The following is a 26,610-nucleotide window of genomic DNA, read 5'->3' as shown; positions in this document are numbered from 1 at the left end:
ATGCATCTTTTCTTCGTTTTTAACCGTTTTTCACGTCTAACTCCGCAAAAGACACCTAATCAAGAAAACCAACCATTTTCTTATAATAAAGACTCGAAACCGACTAACTTGGCTAAATTAAACGACTCAGATGGGGCATTTTCATGACCCATCAAACATCCCCAAACTTAGATTTTGCTAGTCCTCGAGCAAAACAAAATAAAAGAAAAACCTAACTCACTTTCGGAGGAATCCCGGTTGCATTTAGCATATGCAACAAGCCGTTAAACCCCTAGGTTGCCCTAGTGGACGAGTTTTGTCTCGTGAGGGTTTTCAGAGAATGTACCCACAAAATTCAAAAACATTTCAAAAATACAATAGGGTCCAAACGCGCTCAAAGCCAACTAAGATGGACCAAAAATGTTTATCTCCTAGAAAATTTTGGCAAGCTAATAGGAATCAGTCAAAGTTAACAACACTATACAGACGTTAAAAATCTCTTCACTAATAATCTAGACTCGAAGTGTACGTGACTAGCCACAATGAGAATCACTTTAGTTCCAAGCAGACAGACCCTTGATCCCTATCTTAATACATTTCGCCTCGACTTTGGCCTCACAGACATACGCTCTAAAAGATGAATCACTCAGAAATGGTTCGCTCGTATGTGCGAGTGTGATCACTAAAATTAAACTCAACACATAAAAAGGGTGAGGACAACATTTTAGAACGAATGATCTACAAAAAGGAATATAACCACTAAATGGAATGGGGAAGCTCACTTACCCTTCTCACCCACTCTACCTTATAATAATGTTTCCTAAAGGTCAACGGATACAAGTGATGAGATGGATGGTGATGAGATCCCGAGAATGTCGACGCCTTCAATGGTAGAGAACTTCAAGCAACTTCTATACTTAGCTTTTTGCTTCGAACACTTATTTTACATAACAAACTAAAGTTCACATGAACTTTCTTTTACACAAACTTTCTTTTTTTTTTCAGAGATTTTTCTCTTCATTTTCAATTTCAATTTCAATTTTTTTTTTTTTTTTTTTTTTTAAACAACTACAAATACCAACACTAGTATTCTCAACAATCAACTTTTCCTTCTTTCATACTTTGCTTTCACATTCTTCTTTCTTTACTTTTCATGCCTTCATTCTCGAGAGTCATATGATGAATGGATGGTGGAGTATCCGTCTTCCTAAAGTTGACACTATTATCGGGTTTCATGGACTACAAGAGTAAGGTTTATTCGCTATCCTGATGTCACTCCTAGTGGCTATGGAAGTTGAGCGCACGAGATCAAATGAGCTCTTTTTACAAAGTTGCGAGGTTGAGTAGCTCTTCACTCTACTCGGAATTAGCGCAGAAGAGTACACTCAAAGGTAATAGAAAGGCTCAGAAATCTCACAAGGGTTAAGTCTCCACTAATGATTAATCTAGTTCTCTCAGAACCGTCTACCCTTCACTTCCATAATACTCACATGGCTAGCACACAAACGACCTCAAGACTCGACATTCATGAAAAAAAACTTTAACAACCGGATAGTACGATCAACTCGACTCTATAACTATTAACAAGCCAAAAACAACCATTAGACTCACATTTTCGGTCCAAAATTGAAAAAATTTTGAACCCTCTTGAATTTTCGAAATGAAGGACTTAGCAAAAAGTTCTTCCCTATCCCCAAACTTAAACCGAACATTGTCCCCAATGTTCTGAAGACTATGCCAAAATAAAAGATGAGAGGAAAGATATTACCAGACTCCACTGTCCTATATCAGAAGCATGGGTTGCCTCCCAAGAAGCGCTAAGTTTATCGTCTTTAACCAGACGATGATGAAAGAAAAAGGAAAGAAAAGTTACTGTAAACCTACTGGATTAAGGGTTGATGACTCCCCATACAATAGTAATCGGAAGATTTGAGGGTCAACCCAAAAGATGAAGTATCCAGGAAGGTTCAATCTCACGTCCATGGAATGATATGGCAGTTTAAGTGAGACTTCCAATGTGAATGATTTATCCCCAAACTTAGATGAAGCAACAATCATTAAGTTTGGCGATAAACTAAAGTTGAAAGACATTGGATAAAATGGATCCTCATAAAAATGACAAATTGATTGAGAGACTGTGGAAGAATACACAAGTGATTGACACGAGGTTACTTGGACTTCCGAGGGACATGGTGCATGACTATTTAAGAGGTTTGACTCACCTAGATCAACACTCAAACCCGGAGGTTCTAAAATAGCCTCATTGGCTTGTTGTATTGAAATTGCCTCTAAGTTGGGTCTAATCTCCTTCGGTAAAGACTTAGACAAACTATCTTTCATTATGATCTCATTAGTGTTTAGAACTTCACCTAAGTCGAGTGAGTCATCACTCTCTTTGGACAATTCAACTAGCCAAAGTTCATCAGCTTTATCTTTAGTAAGACATCTAGTTTGATCCAAAAGATTATCATGGATAAGATGAGTAAAATGTTTAGACTCGGGAGACAAAACAGACTCAGCTTTTGGTTTCTCTGAAGGTGGTTCAAGAATTTCCTCAGCAATGGACTCATATGATGATAGTGGCGACTCAATAGTTGGCAAAATACTACGCTCAGAAACTAAAAATGGATTAGGATCAAACAAAGTATTCGCCTCATTTATACTACCATCCTCATCATCATAAGACTCATGATATTGTGTATTGTACTCCATCTTATCAAAGGACTCATCTTCTATGATGTTGGGTTTCTTATTAAGGGGCAACTCTAGATTTCTATCAATTCTTTCATTTAGAGCTAATCTTTCAGCTCGTAGCTCTTGACCTTTCTGCTCAAGCTCTATATTTAACCTTACAAGACGACTATAAAGTTCGTCTAATGAAGATGATGAAGAGTCATTAGTTTGAATGTTATCCCATTGAGGTGGTTGGGACATGTTTGGATCATAAAACTCTTCATTATATTGACTGTAGGATGAACTATTGACATGTGCATAGTGTGACTCATAACCTCCTTGAGGTTGACAATACTCCCTATAATTATCACCATAGACATTATCCCTCGGATTTTCAAAATAATTTTGATAGTTAAAACGTTGATAATTATTGGTATTTTGTAACTGAGGGACACAACCTTGTTGAGGTTGATGATGATTCCAATAGTTATCGACGTTATGACCATCATTACGGGACTGGTCAAAATTATCTAGAGTAGCGTTAGTCGCCTCAAGTCTAGACATGGTCCATAAAAGTATCTCTTGTGTTCTTAACAATGATTGTTCCTTCCGTCTCTCTTCCAATTCGTCCTCATAGAAGAATCCTTCCATTTTTTTTTGGTTTTTAATTTTTTTTAATTTTTTTTTATTAAAAGAGTAACGAAACTACGAAGATCATAAGGAAAACACACACACAAGCAAGCTGACTCAACCAAGCAACCTAGACACAATCTAGACGACTGGGTAGTCTTTTTCACCTAAAAATTGATCTAGACAGCTTCTATTTCTTTCCAAAGCTTGAATTATGATTCTTATAAGGAGTTACTCCGTCACAGTACAACGATCAAGAATTGTGCGCTTAGATCGTTCCCTCTTCCTGGGAAAACTCCAAATACTAATCAAGTTCGAGATTTGTCAAGAAGGTCCTATAAGCTCGTTACCCTTGGCCAATGTCTAAATCGATTTTTAATTTTAAGTGAGGCTTGGGATTGCGCAATGTTGTTACCTAAATGGGCAAGAGACCGGTGATGAAATCCGACTCCTATCTTGTAATGGGTTAATGCCCTTACTAATATGATAATTAAACTAACAGTTCGACAATCAATTAGGCAAGCAAAAACATCACAAGTACCCACTTACAGGAGATTCGTGGGTGATCTAGAAGTTACCTCCCGTTCAAGACGGGCGACGACCTTTGTAGACGACCCGGGCCACTCTCCCGTGAGTGTTCGAACCCGAGGCTTCGTTTTGGTTTTCGGTTACAATTAACAAGCCCTCTAATTTAGGGTCAAAACGTTTAAACCAAAAATAAAAACTAGAAAGTCTAAAAGTCTCTCTCTCACCAAAAATAAAAAAAAATACTAAAAATAAAATGTAAATTTTCCTTCTTGAGCTCCTCTCCTTGTTGCGCCTCTTCCTTTGCTCCTTAGCGTTCTACACACCAAAAATGGAAAAGCAAGTCAAAGTGTCCAAAAATAAAACTTACCAAAAATAAAACTTACCAAAAATAAAACTTACCAAAAATAAAACTTTCCAAATATAGAAATAAGATAAGACAAATTCAATCTTAGTCCCCGGCAGCGGCGCCAAAAACTTGATAGGCCCAAAAATAGGTCTATTCCCGCAAGTATACGGGGTCAAGTTATAGTATTTCTAATAAGTCGAGTTTCGTTCCAAAGGACAAGCTATTTTATCTAAATCTCAAATTAAACCCCCTTTCAAACTTTTGATTTGATTTGGAAACTACTATGAAAAAAAGAAAGCAATACTAATAGACTAATAAGAATGAAATCAAGATGAGAAGAAGAATCTAGGGTTTTCGATTTCACCACATAAATGGATTACTTAAAACATGCATTAATTAACAAATCCCTTTTCTCATGTATAACTCAAAATCTAACATAATAAACTATTTAGATTTCGGAATATATTCTTTAATAACACAATTCAAAATCAAGAAGGTATGATTGACTACCAAATAAAACTAATTTCCTACACTATCATTCAAGATCTAAAAGGCATATCTCATCTAATAAATCAATAAAAGCATGAAATATCTAATTATAATACATGAATGATAATAAGGTTATAGAATCAACATGAAATGACAATCAATAGGCATTGAAACTCAAAATAAGGATTCATTGATTTATAACATATCTCAAAATAAGCCCAAATATGGGTTTCCTCTACACCCTAGATACAAAATTTAGCTACTCATGGAATCTAAAATAATATTCATTGAATTCATAAAATAAATGGAATTACAAAAGATTAATGGAAAGAAATCACCAATCAAATTCCATATCCCCATGTATCTCCATTTTGATGTCCAATTTAAGCTCCAAGTGTCTCAAGAATATTACCCAAATCTCCAAATAATAGCTTATTAGAAGATAAGAGAAGAGAAATTAAGAAGAGAGATAGAAGAAGAAGAGATTTAAAGAAGAAGGTATGGAGAAATTAGAAGGTTAGAAGAAGAAATTAGAGTAGAAAGAAAATGTAAAGAAAAAATGAAGGTGGTAGAGAAAAGAATGGTGGCTAGGTTTTTTAGTTGAGAAGAGGTAGAGAGAAAAGGAGGCTAAGAGAGGCAAAGAGGGGAAAAGAAGGGTTAGGGTTTTACAACTACAAGAAGGAGGAAAGAGGGGCTAAGAAGAGAGGAAACTAAGAGAGGAGAGAGAATAGAGAAGAGGGATTGAGAGGGTTTGCAAGTCTAGGTTCTAATGGAGGAGAAAGGGATTTATTTATAGGGTTAGGGTTTTGGTTGGGTTAAAGTGGTAAAAAAAAGATAAAAGGAAGGGTTAAAATTGGAAAAATGGGGGTTTAAAGGACAAAAGCTGGCGGCTAGGGTTTAAAGGTTGAAATCCGGATGTTATCGTGTACCTGGTTATAAGATAATTAGGGTGAGATGATTCAGCAGCCGTCGGATGGAAAAGAGCGCGGGATCTGGAGGGACGGGAGAGTGACACGCGTCCGGGAGCATAGAAGTTAAGCAACTTCGGGTGCACGGAATAAGTGTAAAACACGGGACTTACGGAAGCCGTCGGATCTGGGACACGCGGAAGGGAACGGCTAAGATTAAAACGTGAGATCGGGGCTACGGATTCTAAGTTGCTTCGGGTAACACGGGAATGGAATAAAGGACGGACGCACAGTAGCCGTAGATCTTGAAAACGCGGAACCCAACGGTCAAGATTAAAACGTTGAACGGGACCACCAAGTTAAGTTGCGACGCGCTCCACCGGATCAGGCCTATAGGGTGCGCTTGGATGCTCAGCGGGAATACGGGATATAGATGCACCAGCCTCCGTCCTCCGACACGTGTCTGTTGGTGTATCGCGCGCCAAATCTGTGCCCGACACTGTCCCGAGTGTTGACCAAATGTGCACCAAATGTTAACTGACTTTGACTTTGCATATTTCACTCATCCGAACTCCGATTTGACTTCCGTTTTCTCCTACGGACTCGTCTCGACCTCTACTTTTCAACCACACACTGACCTTGGCTAAATTACCAGAATTTCCTTGACTCAAAATGACCAAAATACCCTTCTTGCATCTTTTCCTCGTTTTTAACCGTTTTTCACGTCTAACTCCGCAAAAGACACCTAATCAAGAAAACCAACCATTTTCTTATAATAAAGACTCGAAACCGACTAACTTGGCTAAATTAAACGACTCAGATGGGGCATTTTCATGACCCATCAGTCATCCGTATCGACTTTCCAAATGACCACATCTTTTCGCTCAGTGATTTCCCTAATCATCTGGTACTTCCTTAGGATATGTTTGGACTTCTGGTGTGCTCTTGGTTCCTTAGCCTAAACAATAGCTCCATTGTTGTCACAATATAGATTAACCCCATTTTCTATGCTAGGAACGACACCAAGTTCCGAGATAAACTTCTTTATCCAAACTCCTTCCTTGGATGCTTCCGAAGCGGCTAGGTATTCTGCTTCTGTGGTAGAGTCTGCTACAGTAGTCTGCTTTGAACTTTTCCAGCTTACTGCTCCTCCGTTTAGACAAAAGACGTAACTCGACTGCGATCGGAAATCATCTTTGTCCGTTTGGAAGCTCGCATCCACATGGCCTTCCACAATTAGTTCATCTTTCCCGCCATAAACCAAGAAGTGATCCTTTGTCCTTCTCAAGTACTTCAGGATATTCTTGGCTGCGGTCCAGTGTTTCTCACCTGGATTAGATTGGTAACGACTACACATGCTCAGAGCATATGAGACGTCTGGGCGAGTGCAGACCATGGCGTACATGATTGATCCTATTGCCGAAGCATAAGGCACCTTCTTCATGTGTGCTAGCTCATCAGGATCTCGGGGACACTGAGTCTTGCTTAGCGTCGTGCCATGTGTCATGGGTAGAAATCCTCTCTTAGAGTCTTCCATTTTGAATCTCCCAAGAATCTTATGAATATAAGTTTCTTGACTGAGTCCAATCATCTTCCTCGATCTATCTCTATAGATCTTGATGTCCAATATATATTTTGCATCTCCTAGGTCTTTCATTAGAAAACACTTCCTAAGCCACTCTTTCACGGAGTTAAGCATAGGAATGTTATTTCCAACGATCAGTATGTCATCTACATACAGGACCAAGAAAACTAGGTTGCTCCCACTAACCTTCTTGTATACACAAGATTCTTCTGTTGGAATCGGTACTTAGCTCAAAAAGAGCTAGACTGGTTTTTCCTTAATTTTAGGTACCTATAATCATCGGAATCTCGATCAAGACATCTAGTTGGATTCGTCTCGTCGAGCTCTTGAATTTAGACTCAAATTTCGTCCAAATCCGATTCCGTATGAGTGAGTTATTACAAAATTCGTTTGGCTTGGGTACCATTAACTCAAAACCGGGATTTTGAGTTAGTACCACATTTATGAAAGAGGAAACATTTTATTTCCTTATACAGAATCTTCCATATATTTATGGTATGTTCTTTAAAATAGAAAGGTGACTCACGTGGTTTGCACCACGCAAACCACGCACGCGCACGCGCGGCGTGGGCGAATGGGCGTTTAGGGCGCATTGGGCGCTTTAGAGGCGCCCGCACGCACTTTGCACTTCGCACCGTCGCGAGGAGCGATTGGTTGGATTTTACGATCATAGATGTGATCTGACGGTCAGGATATTTGGCGCTCTTAAGATAGATCCGTTGATGATCTAACGGTGGGCGTTTAAGAAGTCAATTCATCTGTCGTTCTTACTGCTTGTTCTAAGTTCGCACGCTTTCAGAAAAACGAAGTACTCTTAGTCGTCACACTGAAAGGTACAGCCGTTGTATCCTGGGAGACAAACACCTTACTGGTTTTAGTACTAATACCAGGGTGTTCACTGTCTTAAGGAAAGAGACAACTCGACTCGGCTTTCTCTCTCTAACTTTTTAATTTGTCATTGTTTTAAATTATATTAGTTTTTTCCTGTTTAATCTTTAAGAATACAGTAATAATTTGGAATTAAAGTTATCTCTGAATTTATTTCAGAAAGACACTCTAAAGTGTATCCCTGTTTTTATTAAAACAGGAAGACCAGATTCTTGGTTTTTCATAATACCAGTAAAACAACATCTTCTTCGTTCTTCAAAAAGCCAAACTCTTTGATTTTCTCGTCGAACCAAAGATTCCAACTCCGACTTGCTTGCTTCTACCCGTAGATGGACCTTTGAAGCTTGCAAACTTTTCCAGCGTTTTTGGAGTCCTCAAAACCTTCAGGTTGTGTCATGTACACATCCTCTTCCAGTTTTCCATTCAGGAAGGCGGTTTTGACATCCATTTTCCATATCTCATATACGTAATGAGATGCAATTGCTAGAATAATCCTAATGGACTTAAGCATCGCGACAGGGGAAAAGGTTTCTTCGTAGTCTATTCCTTGGACTTGTCTGTAACCTTTTGCCACGAGTCTAGCTTTGAAAACGCTTACGTTTCCATCCTTGTCTGTTTTCATCTTGAAAATCCATGGACTCCATTTCGGATTTCATGGCTCCCAGCCATTTTCCGGAGTCTGGGCTCGTCATAGCTTATTTGTAGGTGCTGGGTTCATTATCTTCTATCAACAAGATCTTTTGTCGTTGAGATAACTCAATCAGCCTTGCGGACCTACGTGGGGCTTGAACAACAGGTGAGACACTCTCAACTCCTTGAGGGTTCTCCTGCGAATCCCATTCGCTTTGCGCGGGAGGATCTCCGAGATCTACCATCTCTTCCTATGTTCCCTTTTCTATTGGCTCTGAATAGTTAGGAATCGCGACTTCTGACATCCGTACAACGGTGTCAGTTTGTTGCTCGGATCGAATCTCTTCGATCTCTATATTTCTCCCACTTGTCTTCTTGGAAAGAAACTCCGGACGTTACAAATAAGACGTATTTTTGTAGTGTCCTTTTCAAGGAAGACACCATCACGAGCAACAAACACTTTGTTCTTTGATGGGTTGTAGAAGTAATACCCCTTTGTCTCTTTCGGATATCCAACAAAGAGACACTTGTCTGATCTTGGTGTTAGTTAATCTCCTTGTAAACGTTTTACATAAACATCGCAACCCAGACTTTGAGAAAAGACAACTTTGGAACCTTTCTAGTCCATAACTCATATGACGTCTTTTCTACAGCTTTTGACGGACCTCGGTTTAGTGTGAAAGCAGTCATTTCTAGAGCATATCCCTAGAAAGTGTTAGGAAGATCGACTAAGTTCATCATCGATCGAACTATGTCCATCAAGGTTCGATTTCTGCTTTCGGACACACCGTTCATCTGAGGTATTCCTGGTGGAGTGAGTTGGGATACCATTCCACAACTCCTAAGATGATCCTCAAACTCTTGACTCAAATATTCACCACCTCGATCCGATCGAATGACTTTTATTTTCTTGCCAAGTTGATTCTCTACTTCGTTCTCAAATTGTTTGAACATTTTAAACGATTCCGACTTATGCTTTATAAGATATATGTAATCATATCCAGTGAAGTCATCTGTGAACGTTATGAAGTAGCCATAGTTACCTCTCGTGAGTGTACTCATAGGTCCGCATACATCTGTATGTATCAATCCTACTAGTTCACTCCCTCGATCACCTTTCCCCTTGAAGGATGATCGTGTCATTATGCCCACTAAGCATGGTTCACATGTATCGTATGATTCTAAATCACACGATCCCATAAGTCCATTCTCATGAAGCTTCTGCATGCGTTTCATGTTAATGTGACCCAAACGACAATGCCAGAGATAGCCTTGGTTGGAATCGTGAGTACGAAGCCGTTTCGTGTCTATGTTCAGGATTTTGTCTTCTATGTTCATAACATAAAGACCATTGCGTAGTCTAGCACTGGCATAGAACATCTCATCTTTGTATAAATAACAACACTAGTTCTTTATTATTACATGATATCCCTCTTTGTCTAGTACCGACACAGAGATGATGTTCCTTGAAATAGTGGGTACATAATAGCAATAATGTAGCACTAATATCAATCTAGTTTCTAGATTAAGCACATAGGTTCCTACAGCCACAGCAGCAACTCTTGCTTTATTTGAGACTCGTAGAACCATCTTGTTCTTTGTCAGATACAAGATCTCCTTGAGCTCATCTAATTCCGAGATTATATGTGCTCCACATCCGGTATCAAATACCCATGAAGGAGAGTCAGCCGTATCTGCCAAATTGACCTCTATAACATAGACACCGACTTCCACTTCCCTTTCTGGTATCTCTATTACGCTTTCTTTATTCGAAGCATCGAGAACTCTTCTCTGATCTTCCTCCCAATCTAGAAAGCCGTATAGATCTCTATCTAATTATGAACTAATACTATATGCCATCTCTACTCTATATAAACAAAATAAGGATATTGCTAAGTACTACATTCAATGTTTAAGCAAAAACAGTTTTTTTGCCATATTATTCAATGAAAACCGTCCCCCTTTGAATAATATGATTCCAAGATCCCATTCCTGTGGAGTTAAGCGTACTTTGGCAGTGCCCTTAACTCCACCCTCCTGGGTGAGTAACTCTTTACTGATCATACTCCTATGACTCTTGGTTGATGAATAACACTTATGTGTTATATTCATCCTTTTGCCTCGAAATCCAAAACCCTTTTGCTGACTCGTTGAGAATAACCATTTAGACACGTAAACCTCTTCATAGGTCTACCCGTATTGTCCCGAGGTAAAAGATGGCACCCTGCTTTGGCATGACCCACCATCGATGAACAAGGGCGCAACAGGTGTCTTAATCTGGGTAGGCATTACTCAAAATTCTTTTTGGGGACTTTTACGTTTTTGCATGCATGCATTACTGTGAACTCTAACATAATCATACACGACATAAAACGTAAATAAGTAAATGCGCGCGAGAAAATAAATCAAGCAGACATGATCCTAGTATGGTCCTAACCTAAAAGATCTAATCTTCTTAGGTTCTTGCTTATTTCGCCTTTGTTCGCCTGAATCTCCATCCTCGAACATCCATTGAATTCTCCCACTCGAACCACGATCTCATCCTTTGGCTCTTCAATGGACTCTATTGAACTCTTAACTCTAATTACAAGACTCAACGATTCGCAGATCGTATAAAACTTGAAATTAAATTAATTACATCGGGCACCCATCCGTGCTTAAAAACAAGAATAGAACAATTCTATGGCCATACTAGAACCCGCATTCACATTCATACATACATAATAATATGAACTCATAAAACACCCAAGTATGTATGAGATTCGCTTCCTTAAGTCGAATCTAGGTTTGCTATGTTCTAGATAGCTATACGGGAGATACTACTGACATCTCTATGTCTAACGTGCCTTAAGTCTAATTTTCGTAAAATTCGGACTAATGGCTCGTTTTGGTTTTATCCTAAAAGATTTTGAAATCGTTTTGGAAAAACTCCGTTTTAGGCTTTCGGTTGGCCCTGGCCACTTTCGGAAAAAATATGATTAAAGTCGGAAGAAGAAAAGTCGAACCTCCCACTTAAGTCAAGGCCAAAAAGACCCGAGTCAAACTCTAAAAACTTAAGATAAACTTGGTCAAGGAACCCTTTGACTAGACCTAGTCAAGTCACGGTCAAGGTCCGAGCCAAGGTCGGACCCGGATTGGCATGTGCCAAGTCCCTCGGGTGGATGCGTCCTGGCCCTAGGCCAGACGCGTCCCAAGCTCTCAGACGCGTCCTAGACGCTCTATCCAAGTATATGCATCTCGGACTCCAAGTCCGAGATGGCTCTGGTTTCTCCAGAAGCGTCCTAGATGCGTCTGGAAGGGATAGTGTCGGTCGCGTCTGGATTCTCAATATGAGACGCGTCCGGACTATTCTGGTCGCGTCCAGGAGACGCGACCTTACACGCTGGGACGCGGATCTCTCGGGATCCCAGTCCGAAACGGTCTCGCACTCCCAGTCTGAGACAATCTCGAGCGCGTCTTCTGTCCGAGAAGAACTCGGACGCGTCTGTCCGAGACGGTCTCAGATTCCCAGTCCGAGAAGGACTGGGACGCGTCCTGGTCAGTATGCCTCTTGGACAGCAACTCCTCCCTTCCTGTTTTTCGATTCCTTCCAACTTTAGCTGCTGTTTTTGATGAAAATTCATCAAAAACAGCAGATTTTGAAAACTCTTTTCAAAAAACCATCTCTTTTAAAACTTCCTTTTGAAAACTCTTTCCAAAAAATCGAAATTCTAAAATTCTCCCCATTGAAACACTTTCAGTTTCTATCCGATTAGGTCTAAATCTAATTTAAACAAATCAATTTCATGTCTAAATCCATATTTAAACATAAAATCATCTAATCAATCAAGTTCGAATCTAATTCGACTAGTCAGAGATAGTTTCATGCAACCGGCCCGTGATGCCACTGTAGGATATTATGTGTATCTAATACACTATCTAGTGTTCTAAGCGGAATCTCAAACATCATATGTTAACACTAGAATACCCAGAATCATACACATGAACTAATCAATGAACTAGAAGAGGGATAAATACCTTTATCGCGTTTTTCCCTCGAACCTTTCCAATCGCATGTGAAGATCGAGAGCTCCAATTGTAGCTCCTCTACTTGAGAGACCGAGTGTATAGACTTGATCTCCCTTCCTTTCAGACTGCTAGGACTTACTAAAAGGTTGAGAAGAACTCTTCTTCTTGACTAGATTGATAGAACGGGAGCTTTTTCTCTATATTCCTCTCTCTCCACTAGTTGTATATTGAGAGAGAGAGAGCGAGCTGTATATTTTTCTTCCAGAGAAAAATCCACACCTTTTCTGTTCTCTACTGACCCTATTTATAGAGAAACCCTAATTAGAATCATATTCAGATTAGGTCTTTCTATTTTCGGGTCACAGAAAAGATAATTACCAAAATACCCTTTTGGGGTAATTTGGCTATCCCTTTAAGTGTGGCCGGCCAGGGCAGCCCACTATGGGCTTTACATGGCCGGCTCACTTACCTTGGTCGACCATCACATGGACGGCCCAAACAGCCTTCCTCCGGGCACCATTTTAAGGCCCGGTTCTTTCTATCTTGTTCTGAATCTCCATTCAAACCTTTTCGGCTTATTTAGTTGGATCCAATCCATCTTTAGCCTGTTCCCGTCTAGTCAAGTCTCTCCGATCAAGTTACCACTCTTATGTGTAACCCGTTGTAGGATCCGGTCTATGTTAGTCGCGAATCAACGACTTGATCCGACGAATTGGCTTCTAGCGAAGCATTACGACCCCTAATTAGACCGGACTGGATGATCTTCACATTATGGTCATCGTTATCCTAGCTGACAAATTGATCGCATTGCCACCTTGGTCGAAGGACACTCCTTCGGAAGGGCATCTCCTTCAGACCGAACGGATATATCCTTCAATAACAATCAAGAGATCTCTTGCAACGCAAGAATGCATAAAATGAATGAAGCTAGACTAAGAATGTCCTATTGGCACTATACAGTTCACTGAAACATTCCACCGAATACCTGATATGCACACAAACCAACCAACTAACTTCCCATAAACTCTATTTTACATTTCAACATCTCCTAAGATGACAAGCCATATAACAAACCCAATAATATGAATCTATAACTCAAACTGTTCACTCATGTGGAATATGACAAAGTCCGGGTAACCCTCTATGTTCTAATTCATTCCAAAACTAGTCCAAAGACAAAATATGACCAAAAATATATTTCAACAGTATCTCGTCTATATATGGATACCCAAATTATGAACCCAAAAGAAATTAGACCGAACTATACAGTTCTCAGTAACTATCATATAACCATCAAATTTGGATGAAATAAATAATTATGAACTACTAGATATGTAGAACGAGTCGAATAGAATCACCTGAAAGAAGTTTCATTGAATTCCGACTACCTAGTGTGAAGGAATCCACTAAAGATGTCGTACCACCAAACCTTCTAAGTAGAGACGTGGCTGAAAATTTGGGGGGCCGTGCGAAATTTAAATCTTGGCCCTCACTAAAATAGAAACAATTAAGAGCAAAAATTAAACAAAATATGAAGAACAAGAGAGTCAAACTTTGGTCACTAGTATGGTGTTATCATCCTTTACCAACTGAACTATTCTACATAACTTGTTTGATTAGTTACCTTTACTTATATATTAGAAAATCACACCTTATAAAAATGGCTAGTTATATTAAACAAAAAATGAAAATGGACCTTTGGAGGTGCGAGGCCAGTGCGCCCCCTCCCCCTATGTTCTTTTCCTTCTCTCGCTAGGTGAGTTTAAAATGACATAAAGAAGATGCTTTTAAAGTGGGGTTAGAAGATGGAGACGTGGGGTGTAAATGGTGTTAGTGGACATGTGTCACTATATAAAGTGGCCAGGTGACTTAATTCATTTAAGTCCTTCATTTACATAGACCTCATAAACAAGACCCGCCATATTATATCCAATTAATTCAACCTCCATTAATTAACTTATGCCCCTCAGTTTAACCTTTTCTTTTCTTCTTCTTCATTCCACAACTAACCATGAAGAAACTATATGACCCCAATTAATTCGAGAAAATTGTCGAATACGAAACGATAGTCAAACCATGTCCGATCTTCACGTGTGACCAGTCAAAATTCATAATTTCTCGAGAACTATCAGATGAGTCATCAGAATCAACAGAAAGAAGTATTCAAAATCAAATCCCAAAACAAATCATTAGCTCCCTCGACGCTCCAACCGGTCCAATTCTCCGACTATCGTTTTGATAAATTACTAACGGGTGAGGGTGCCCCGATAAATTATGTAGTTAATGGCACAATATGAGATAGGTTATTATCGTGCTCATAAAGTATACCCTCAATGGGGTAACTTAGTCAAAATTATTTATAATCCATATGGTCCAAAAGAATCATACTTTACCAAAAAAAAAAGAGTTGGCTAGCAAAAATGTCGAACGAGGTTTTTGTGTACTGCAAGCTCGTTGGGGAATTATTCGGGGGTCGAGGCTTTGGTGGGATGTAAAGACATGGAGGATATCATGAAGGCATGTATTGTAATGCACAACATGATTGTTGAAGATGAGGGATGTGAAAGAGGCTTGGTATATCGTGGGGAAACATTACAAGACGAAGTGCTTGAGCGTCTTGGTCGAGTTAGAAGCCAGAAAATTCAAACCCGATTGAAAGCAGATCTTGTTGAACACATGTGGAACATGAGATCTACTGATGACAATGAGTAGATTCTTAAAGTTGAATCTTATGTACTAACTAATTACATATGAGTACAACTATTAGACTAAATTTTATATTACTTAAGTACGATTAAACAACAATGATTAGAATTGACTTAAAGATATCTAAAAGGTCTGTTGGGTCTCATGGACGACCAACCATATAAGCTTCTCTAGCTGCCTTAAGCATATGCGTAACATCTTCATCCAGAGTCCTAGAATCAATCATCATTAAGGTTACAATGACTTCACTCCGTATTGATCTCTAGATGATTGCATTTTGTGGTTCTCGTATTCTTGTTATACTCGTAGGATTTCTTGTTGAACCCGTAGGGATTCGTGTTGTAGTTTCACAACTTCTTTCATTGCAATTGTTCTCCGACGTGGTTCCTTGTCTCTCGCTTCCCAATATCCATCAACTGGAGATTTTGAAGAGCCACTGACTTTTTTATCTTTGGCAGTAGAATTTTCTCTAACTATTGCATTTACTTTGGGTTATTTACGCCTAACTGGTCTTCCCTCCGCTGGATAGAGGGTATTTCCGCGTTTAGATTGGAACTAGAATCTCTTTTGCCGGAAGTTGTCTCACCTGGCATGTATGGTGATGTTTGCTCGGTATCATCATTCCCTAATTTAACATACTGGAAATTAGGAAACATCAGTTCCAAAAACCTTACCTCGGACATTTGTTGCGCATCTTGAGAATCTATTATATGAAGAAACAGAGGAAATGAGAGCGAATGAAAAAACTATGTAAGAGATTGAAAGAAAATGAGAAAGAATGAGAGAAAATAAGAGAGCAATTTGATTGTGTGGGTTATGTATGGGTTGGTTCCCCATAAATAGGGAACCAACCCAAATTTGGATCGTTGGATGAGCCCCAACAGTCCTAATTTGCAAGATCTGGTCGTCGGAATAGATCCAACGACCAGATTCGGCCCCACATATAACCGTTGGGGCTTCCGACGGTCATATGCTGACTGGGCTTAAATGAGTTCAGACGACTCTAAAACTAGAGTCGTCTGACCTTCTTTTTATGCCTGAGCTCAGCCCGAAGAGAAGTCGGTTGGACTTTATGGTTGAGGCTGAAGATTTGAATTTTCAGCCTCAGTCCTAACCGGTTGGACATGCTCTTAGCAAGCTTGCTACCAGCATTAGAATAAATGGACAAAAAACATCTATGATCATTTTCAAGAACCAAGCAACTCAATTTTTATAATCATCATTTTCAAGGCATATCAACTCAATTTTATCATTAATTTCCAACCCATTTCTTTTGGGTTACTTCAGTTCGGATTTCTAATGAAATTCTTACATTCGTAATGAGTAATGTTAGGAAACGGGAAAATCTAGATAGAGATCTGGCGATCTTATGTGGCTTGTCGTGAATCACAGTTTAAAGGATCAGAATCATCGGAAGCACAAATCACGACAAACTGCATAATATTTCAGTCTCGAGTCTGCATGATTTTTCTCGTGCTCTAGCATTTTTCATTTGTTATTTGGTCTCCAAAACTAAGATAGATAAGGGGAGGTTTAAATGCGCCCCATATAACTGTTAAGGGCGCCTCTCTCAAGGAAAATTTAAAAGAGAGTTTGTGAGTAAAGTAGACACCTATAACACTTAAAAGATGCGATTTCAAAACTTCCAGAATATATAACGATATAAGCTTGGTTTATTTGAGTTGAATCTTTGAATTCGTACCTTTAATGAGAGAATATAACTTTTTTTTTAACATGTTAGAGCATCTCTAACGCAAAACTCAAGAAAAAAGTCAATTCTTCCTATGTGTCAAGTCTTAATTGAGATTCTCTTTCATACATGATACTATTGAGATTCTCAATTCAGAAGACATCTTTAATGCAATACTCCAAATATTTAAAAGTAACTTAGGTATCTTTTCCTAGTTGGCTAGTTTCGCTTTTAAAATTGAGTGTCCAGTTGAGATCCTTAAAAGAAATCTTAAATATTAAGTTTCTTCTTGACGCATCTCAGTATTGAATGATGCTATGTTATCTGTATCACATAGGTGGTATAGGTATGGGTGGATTTGTGTAGGATGAGTCAACAGGGTTCTAGTGGTTTGGTTGGAACCAGAGTTATTAGTCATGTGTTTAGTTGGTTTTAGCTTCCGCTTCGTAATATTTTTGTGTGTGTACGAATGTATAGTTTGCATGAAGGTTTAGCAGATTGACCGATCCGATTTACAGAAGAGACTTTGTCGAATTTTTGTCTCATCTGTAAATTGTCAGGGCGTGTTCGTGCCTACGTATAGGGCACAGCCGCACGGGCGTCACAAGTGGTTAAGTGTCAAATTGAGTCTTGCATTGAAGAAAACTTTATGCAAAAAACTCAAAATTCTTAGTGACACTTCAGAGTTTTTATTTTTGAGTCTTGGAGTGGAGATGTTCTTGGGAAGAACCCTTTATATGATCATGATTTAAGAAATTGATGGGAAAGGTGTCAAAGTCAATGATAATAAATGGAAACTTGATAGAATATTTTGGTCGTACTCTTCAAGCACGTATTCCAATCACTTGGTTTCAGGACCTTGTGTTCTTATTAATTTCAACTTCGTTTTTTTTGGAGAGAATGGAACAGAGAGAGAAAGGGAAAGAGACATGACTCTATTGTCTTCTTCTTCTTCTTCTTCATGTTATAGTACTGAGGGTCATGCTAAAACTAAGCTTAGAGTAATATTAAGTGCAGTTTTAGTCTCTGCAATTATATGTGGTTTGGGTTTGAAATGGAGTTCAGACAGTTGCCATTCAAACCCTCTTATTGGTAACACTTCCGATGGAGTGCTTATGTTCAACAAGTCTACTTTAGCCATTAACGGCGGATCTTCTTCGTCTTCTTCACAAAGACTAATGCAGCTCTTCATTAAGAAGGCTACTGCTAAGGTACTGATCTCTTATTATGTAATTAATATTTCTAAACTTGTCCTTTTTATTTAGTAATCTCATTTAGTTACTTATTATCTCTTAATTTGAAGTTTGTGATTATCCAACTATATGTCAATTCACAATAATAAGTTGACAGGACTTAGGTAGGTGGGTGGGGATTTGAACTTCTGTCCAACAAGTCTAGCATACCCTTCTTCAACTAAGAAGCCAAGCATATATATATTGTATTGGGTCAAGTATATGTGTTTAATTGTCTTTGACAAAAATAAGCTATTAGAAACATTTTAACTTTGAGACTACTAGAATACTTTTAACTCTGGGACCATGGGGGAACGTGTCACCAAGGACCCTATTATCCTATGTAGGGCCGCCCCTACTTGCATTCTACTATCTTTAATGACATAATGGTTTTATAGGAAATCATATACATCCACGACCATGTGACCAAGAATTTAACTCGGTTTTTTGGTAGCAGATTAGGTCCAGCATGCCCACCAAGATTCCGAATACATTATTTAAACCAACTAGAGTAAGCAAACGATTCAGTAAATTACAACGGTTGGAAAAAGGTCTTGCAAGAGTTCGAGGTCGTATAAGAAATGCTACTCGGACCAAAACATTTGACAATGAGGATGATTTCGACCCAAGAGAAACTATATATAGAAATGGATACGAGTTTCATCAGTAAGTACACTCTTCTATGAACTATTTAGAGCAGTTTGTATTAGTACTCCGGTAAAGCATGTTTTCAAAATCTAATTATTTATCTTCAGATTTGAAATTTAAATACCCCAAATCTAACAAATTCGTTTTTTTTTTTCAATCAATATCAATATGTCCAATATATCTTGTTGATAAAAGGTAAGGTTCAAAACATATAAGACAAAAGTTGTGTCCCAAATATTTTGTAAAAGAACAAGGAAGTTTGCAGATAATGGGTTAGGAGCACGATTTAAAAAATTTTCTTCAAATATTTCTCTCCCTTCCGACCACCACTTCCGACCACCAAAACACTCTCTCTCTCTCTCTCTCTCTCTCTCTCTCTCTCTCTCTCTCTCTCTCTCTCTCTCTCTCTCTCTCTCTCTCTCTCTCTCTCTCTCTCTCTCTCTCTCTCTCTCTCTCTCTCTCTCTCTCTCTCTCTCTCTCTCTCTCTCTCTCTCTCTCTCTCCCTCTCTCTCTCCCTCCCTCCCTCCCTCCCTCCCTCCCTCTCTCTCCAACACTTATTCTCTTTCTTCGTTCTCTTTGTCACTCTCTCCTTTTCCCTCCTCTCTGTCACTCACCTCTCTCTCCCTCTATTGAGAGTTTCAGTGGAAACATCGCTCGACGGGGGGAACCCTCCATGATGTTTTGCTTGAAAACCTTTCTCAATCGTCTTTAACACGAAGAGAGTTCTAGGGAGAGACCCATTCTATTTCTGAATAGTGAAGCTTGATCGAGAGAGTAAGGAAGTTAAAGTTTAAGAGAAAAAAAAAGGAAGACAAAGAAAGCGGAAGAGAGAGAAGAGTGACAAAAAGAGAGAGGATTAATTCTATTTACAAGATGCGTACTTATTCTTTTTGGAGAGACTTAATAATCACAAAATAAAAAATAAAAGAAATAATATGCGAATTAAACAAATCTATAATAAGTGGCAAAGACAAATGGGGCTTAATGGTGAAAAATGTCGCCAGAGTATCATATTAATTGGCAAAAAAAACGTTACCGCGGCAGAAATGACGTAGAAAGAAAAAAGAAATTTAAAATGATTTGCAAGTCCTGCCTTTAAATTCTAGTTGCTCGTCTTCAATCCTTATCAACCCAAACAACGCGATTTCTCTCCCTAGATTCTAGGTCGGACGAACAAACTACAAAATACCCTCTCACTTCATCCTATCTCATCGGATCTGGGATGTGATATGGTTCCGAAGGATGAAGCAGACATGTATAGTTCCAATAAGATTTCATTCTTGAACCAAAATCCATTTTTTAATTTATTTCATCTATTCCATGACCGAAGTTTGTTGTTATCAATGTCATAAAAATATGTGTCGTTACTGTTCGATTTTGTTTTTCTTGAACAAAATTAAACAGATAAAAAATGCACATATTTGATTTTCTACAACAAACAATAATTGGCATCAAACGATAACAATTTGCATTTAACAAAGTACAATTTGCAGTGAGCAAACAACAATTTGTAACAAGCAAATAACAGTTTGTAATAAGCAAAACAGATAAAAACTATCACAAAACATATTTATAAAATACTTATTAAATGTATATAAAAATATATCAAAACAGATAAAAAGATCAAACATTTTTTTTTTGAAAGGCAAACAATATCAAAATAGTTATAAAGAACAACATCTCATAACTCAAAACGTAATGATTTTCTAAAAAAACAAACAACAGATTGCATCAAGCAAACAATAGTTTGCATCGAGAAAACAATAGTTTCCATCCAGCAAACTACCATTTGCAACGAGAAACTACAGTTTGCCACAAGCAAACTACAGTTTGCAACGAGCAAACAACTGGTTGCAAGGAGCAAACAACTGGTTGCAAGGAGCAAACAACAAGTTGCAAGGAGCACACGACAGGTTGCAAAGAGCAACAACAAGTTACCATAAACAAAACAGATAAAAGAACATCACAAGCGTTAAACATATATAAAAAAATATGAAAAGCGTAAAAAAACATCACAAACATTAGATATATATAAAAACATATGAAAATAGATAAAAAAAAAAAAAAAAAATAATCGAACAAGATAAAAAGATGAAAACCATCATCCCAACTCAGAAAGTATCTGGTTTTCTAGAATGAGGAACAGTCTGTAGCAAGCTAACAATAATTGCAACGAGTAGTCAAATGGTTGGAAAACATACCTAATCCAAAAAAGATCACAAACATATTTAAAAAATATCAAATCAAACATGAAAACAAATTAAAAAACATCATCAAATAAGATCAAATCAGAGAAAAAACATCCTCATAACTCCGAACATACCTGATTTCTTGATACAAACAGTAGTTTGTAGAAAGCAAACAACAGTTTGCAACGAGCAAACAACCTAAGGGTGGTTTTGTCATTAGTAGAAAAATGCGAACTTTACCCACGTGGATGAACAAAAATTACGCCAGAAACCGCTCATTTTTAAACCGCAACTTGACTATATTATGTAGCTTTTTCCGGTACATTGAAATTCCAATGTTCTTTTTGCCATTTAACTAAATTATATATTTTGAAGAAAACGATTTTTTTTCGTATAATAAACAACGACTAAAATTATAGTAAAATTAAATTCAAAATTAAATGAAAGTAAAATTAAATTTAAAATTAAAATTAAATGAACTATAAATTGACAATTTAAGTTAAATTTTAATCAGAAAAATGTAGATTTAAATAAAAATAAAAAAATAAAAAAGTTATAAAATTAGATCTATTGAATAAATAGTTAAAACAAAATGCCAACTAAAGTGAGCAATGGTAGTGTAGTTAGTCTCCCGTTAGTTTATAATGGTCAACACCAATTGATTGTTTGTCAATGATCCTAGCTAAAAAACACTATTAAATCTTGCACGAAAGTCATCACTTGGGACCTTTTTTTTACCCTTCCACAAGATATTCGGTTAATTGGATTCCAAAAGAAGGGGTAACTCGATTGAAATACCATTTTCATCAAGTTATGACTAAAAATGTCAAATCAAGTGAGTTATAATGAGTTGAGTTAGCATGCTTTTACTTGCTAACTAGTTTTACACGATGTGTTTTTTCAAAATTCAGTTGCCCGGTTAGACAATCTTTTTGTACGTTTCATGAATTCTTTTTATCTCATATATTTTTTGCAGGAGTTATTTAGAAATGGAAAAACTATTTAAGATATTTATCTACGAAGACGGAAATCCTCCCCTATTTCACAGTGGTACTACGAAGGATATTTATTCCACTGAAGGAATATTCAATCACGGGATTGAGATTAATGAACATTTTAGAACACGGAATCCTGATCGAGCTCATCTATACTTCCTTCCTTTTAGTATAGAGAGAATGGTACATTTCCTCTATGTTCCAGATTCATACGACATTGGCCCGGTAAAACGTACTGTCATCGACTACATCCAAACTATTGCTAGAAAATATCCATACTGGAATCGAAGTCTTGGAGCTGATCATTTCATGCTTTCTTGCCATGACTGGGTAAATTATATTTTCCATGATCTTGACTAATCATTACTCCTAAATTCTTGTGGAAATAGAAACTTTTACTTCATATTCTTTTCTTACATAAGTTTTTTATTAGTATAGAATTGACACGTTTGTACAAACACACCTAACAGGTACTGATATGCTAGTGATCAGCTAGCAAGTGATTTTATTCAATTTGGTCTTTTAGATGTTCTTTTATTTTATTTTTTTTGCTTTTGGCTATATGTACCTATCGCTACCGGGCGGATGACAACATATTTTATTTTGTTACAGGGGCCGCTCACATCTTCGTACAATCCTTTCTTATTCAACAATTCCATTCGGGCTTTGTGCAATGCAAATACATCAGAAGGATTCAATCCAACGAAAGATGTATCTTTTCCAGAGATATACACCCGAAAACGTAAGGTACCAATAGGAGGTCTACCACCTTCTAGTCGTTCTATTCTTGCATTTTTCGCAGGACAACTACATGGAGATATCAGAATGACATTGATTAAACAATGGGAAGGAAAAGATCCAGAAATATTAGTCTACGAACATTACTCCGACCGATTGTATAGCAATATGATGAGGAAGAGTAAGTATTGTTTATGTCCAAGTGGGTATGAAGTTGCAAGTCCAAGAATCGTCGAAGCGATTTATGCAGAATGTGTTCCCGTTCTAATATCAGATAGTTATATTCCTCCGTTTAGTGATGTTCTTAATTGGAGTTCATTTTCAATTCGAGTTTCGGTGAATGATATACCAAATCTTAAGACGATTTTAATGGATATATCTCAAGAGAGGTACATAGAAATGTCCGGAAATGTGAAGGTAGTTCAAAGACACTTTATGGTGAATCATCCTCCTGTTCGATTGGATGTTTTTCATATGATTATTCATTCAATTTGGCTTAGGAGACTAAACATTCTAATTAATGATAATTGATTTCTATGCTAATTTCTCTTCGAGATCAAGAATACAGTTTGAAGTATTTTAGTTGTCTTTGTGAAGACTCAACACTTCAGTTCGACGGGTTTTGTGTTGGGCAACAAATGATCATCAAATTAAAAGTTATGCTTTGAAGCCTAAACAACCCACATTTTTTTTAGAAAATTGTATTCATAAATTTCTAAGGTAGGAGTTATAAGAAAAAAGAAATAAAATTACATATTAATTAAGGCATCTCAATATTACAAAATCGAACATGAGAAGTTTTCTTCAACTTTAAAATACTCGTGTTTCTTTCGCCCAAAATGGTTCTGTTCCAGCAAGTATATGGGATCAACTTATAGTAAATTCGGAACTCCATAATTGAGCCTCAAAGATAAGTAATTTCGGTTTAAATCTTAAACGAACACCTCATTCATAAAATTGATTTTGTTGTTAAAAAAGATTTTAATAAGAAAACGATAAGAAGAATGAAAGATGAAATCAATAAGAGAAAGGATCTAGGATTTTTTATTACACCACATAAAATCACTCCCTAAAACATGCAATTAATTAACTAATCATTTTTCTATATAACTCTAAATCTAATATAATGGACTATTTAAATTTCCGAAGACATTCATAATAAACTCATTTCATAATCATGTATTTCTATTTCAACAAAAAAAAAAAATAATCATGTATTTCTAATTGACTATCATATAAAGATTATACTCTTTAACTATTATTCATGATCTAACAAGCATATTCCATCTAACAACAAAGTATGAGATATCTAATTATGAAGCATGAACAAAGAAAATAAGATAAAATTTAAATGAAAAGACAATTAAATAGTCATTAAAGCTCAATTAAAGGATTCAATCGATCAATAACACATCTCAAGAAAGATCAAATTTGGTTTTCTCTACAATCCTAGATATGAAACTAACTACTCATTGAATTTGAAGACATATTCATTAATTGAACAAAATACATTGAAATAAATAAGAAAAAGAAAAGAAGTCACCCAAATCCTTGCTCCAAATACTCTCTAGATATGACCCACATTATGCTCCAAATTCAAATAATAGCATCTTTTTATTGCTTGAAAATATGTGAAAGAAGAGAGATTAGAAGAGAAAATGAAGAAAGGAAGAAATTGTGAGAAGAAAAGAAAAGAATTAGAAAGATAGATATATTAAAAAAGGACCGAGAAGAAATTAGGGAGAAGGAGTAATAGAAAAGACGGATGGAGGCTAGGGTTTTTGTTGTTAGAACTAAAAGAAGAGGTGGAGAGAGAAAAAATAGGTAAGAAGGAGATATGGATAAGAGAAATAAGAGGGATATCAAGTCTCTTTAAAAATGAGAGGAAAAAACTTATTTATATGGGTTGATGGTTAGGGTCTTAAAAGATAAGGTTGAGAGGGCTAAAATGGAGATATTTAGGTTGTTTTTGGTGCAAGGAATGATTCTCATTGGTTGGAAATCAATGAGGGGTAAATCTAGAATTTCTGGTGTAAGTTGTGGTGAAAAGAAAATCATTGGTCAATTAGAGTTTGTTTGTTAAGTGAGAAAATAGGGTTGGGAAAATGATTTTTTTTTATGATGGGAAAGAAATCATTGTTTTTCTTATGAAAAGGTCATATTTCTAGTGTTTGGTATGGTGTTGGAAAACTTGAGAAGAAATTCTAAAGCGCTCTTCATTATTACTGGCGGTGCCCTTCTTACACGTAAAAAGTGCGTCAATAGCATATACATTGGGTGCTTTCAGGAATTCTAAATTAAATCGTATCCAGTTCGATTAAAAGAGAGAGAAACAGTGAGGCAATGTCGTTTTTGGATACAGGCGTGAACATGGTCGGTGAAGGTTCAAGCGGCGTCAGAGCTTCTTCATTCTCGAAGAATTGCAGAGGGTCGAATTCTCTCAATCCTTTGTGCGGTTTGGTGGATAGATTCGAAACTGGAGAGATTAGAAACCGGACGTGAACATGGTAATCATACTCGGTGGATAGATTTGAAGAATTTTTGTGCCATCTGCCATTTTTGGATTGATTTTGAGGAATTTTTGTAAATTGATTCAAATATTTCTATCTTTCTTTCACCATCCAATTCGATTGATAGGTTATACTTATTTATAGTTTCTCCTTTGGCTTCTTCCAACCCTAACCATCTTAACAGATTCAGTAGGATAATGATAAAGTGATTTCTTTTTTTTTTTTCTAAGTGATTCCATAAGATGAGAAAGAAGGATTTTGGTGGTGTTAAGTGCAAGAAAGGTTGAAGGATTGTGATGGTGTTAACAAGAAGGATTGTGTATGTGTATTGGGAATCAAGAGAGAGGACCGTTGATGAGACATGAAAATGTCTCATCTGAATCTCTTAACTCGGGTTAGTTAGTCCATTTCGAGCAGTTACTCTGATAAATTACTTGTTTCTCTTGTCCAGGTGTCTTTTATGGAATTGAGCGCGAAAAACGGTTAAAATCGGGAGATTGACACATTAGGGGCATTTCAGTAATTTGGTACTAATGGTGCTCTGGTAGTTTGGTATATTTTGAACTCGGATGAAACTAGAGTTCAAGACGAACTCGTGGGCGAAAACAGAAGTCGAATCGGAGTCCGGATGAGTAAAATATAGCAAGTCAAAGTTGGTGTCAAAATCATTTGACTAGAGGTCAACCAAGACCGTCCCGAGACACGTGGCATGCATCGGATGGAGTGAGGGCTGTTTTCGGTTGCACAGAGTAGTACGTGAGGAACTACTAGAGTGTATTATTCCATGCACATGCACGCTAGAGGGTACTCCCCGTTCAGATCCTTGGGTCAGCTTCACTTAGTCAACACGTGGCGTCATCTAGAGGGTGTCTCATAGCGTCTCAGCTGCTCCGCAACTCAATATATCACTGCCTATTTGACACGAGACAACCATGAATTGGCAACAGTGTACACTTTCCGATTGGGTAAATCTTTTCCCAACTATTCTCTTTATTTCTCTTTTGGTTATCTCTCTTTTAGAAGGAGATTCTACAAAGATGGAAAGATGGGAATAGAGATTTGAAGTTTAGAGATGGAGAGATATTCTTCTCCAAAAATATAAGGAAAGAGATTGAAACAGAAAGAGAAACCGGCTGTTTTGATTGGGATTGAAGAAGAGAGAGAGGAAAGCCGAGAGAAAGATTGAGAGAGAAGTAGATGTCAGGAGATATTCATGAAGATATGGAGATTGAAAGGAG

At 37.4% G+C, this 26,610-nt stretch overlaps 2 protein-coding genes across 2 annotated transcripts; one reads left to right on the top strand and one right to left on the bottom strand.

Annotated features, from left to right (window-relative positions):
• Positions 1–965: 965 nt before the first annotated feature.
• Positions 966–5,406, bottom strand: LOC147549332 (uncharacterized). The gene is made up of 2 exons (XM_086669732.1): positions 3,698–5,406; positions 966–3,633 (listed from the first exon to the last, which is right to left on the bottom strand). The coding sequence occupies exon 2, from the start codon at positions 3,301–3,303 to the stop codon at positions 1,849–1,851; it is 1,455 nt and encodes a 484-aa protein (XP_086525858.1). The 5' UTR covers positions 3,304–3,633; positions 3,698–5,406; the 3' UTR covers positions 966–1,848.
• A 12,513-nt stretch (positions 5,407–17,919) lies between these two features.
• Positions 17,920–23,405, top strand: LOC147549331 (putative glycosyltransferase At5g03795). Its single transcript, XM_086669580.1, has 4 exons — positions 17,920–18,271; positions 18,750–18,958; positions 22,106–22,454; positions 22,737–23,405. Exons 1-4 carry the CDS (start codon positions 17,990–17,992, stop codon positions 23,391–23,393), a joined length of 1,497 nt encoding a protein of 498 aa, XP_086525706.1. The 5' UTR covers positions 17,920–17,989; the 3' UTR covers positions 23,394–23,405.
• Positions 23,406–26,610: the final 3,205 nt, after the last annotated feature.

Source organism: Eschscholzia californica, unplaced genomic scaffold (genome assembly GCF_041429995.1).
Source record: "Eschscholzia californica isolate CP2 unplaced genomic scaffold, dmEscCali1.0.p SCAF_3, whole genome shotgun sequence".
Lineage (NCBI taxonomy): Eukaryota > Viridiplantae > Streptophyta > Magnoliopsida > Ranunculales > Papaveraceae > Eschscholzia > Eschscholzia californica.
The sequence above is the reverse complement of the archived record's forward strand: the minus strand, read 5'-3'. Positions and strand labels throughout refer to the sequence as shown.

Excerpts from the sequence above, each read along its gene's own strand:
- LOC147549331 (XM_086669580.1), top strand. The coding sequence starts at position 17,990 with ATGACTCTATTGTCTTCTTCTTCTTCTTCTTCATGTTATAGTACTGAG. Across the intron at positions 18,272-18,749 it reads TTAAGAAGGCTACTGCTAAG|ATTAGGTCCAGCATGCCCAC; the intron begins GTACTGATCTCT and ends TTTTGGTAGCAG. Across the intron at positions 18,959-22,105 it reads AATGGATACGAGTTTCATCA|GAGTTATTTAGAAATGGAAA; the intron begins GTAAGTACACTC and ends TATTTTTTGCAG.
- LOC147549332 (XM_086669732.1), bottom strand. The coding sequence starts at position 3,303 with ATGGAAGGATTCTTCTATGAGGACGAATTGGAAGAGAGACGGAAGGAA.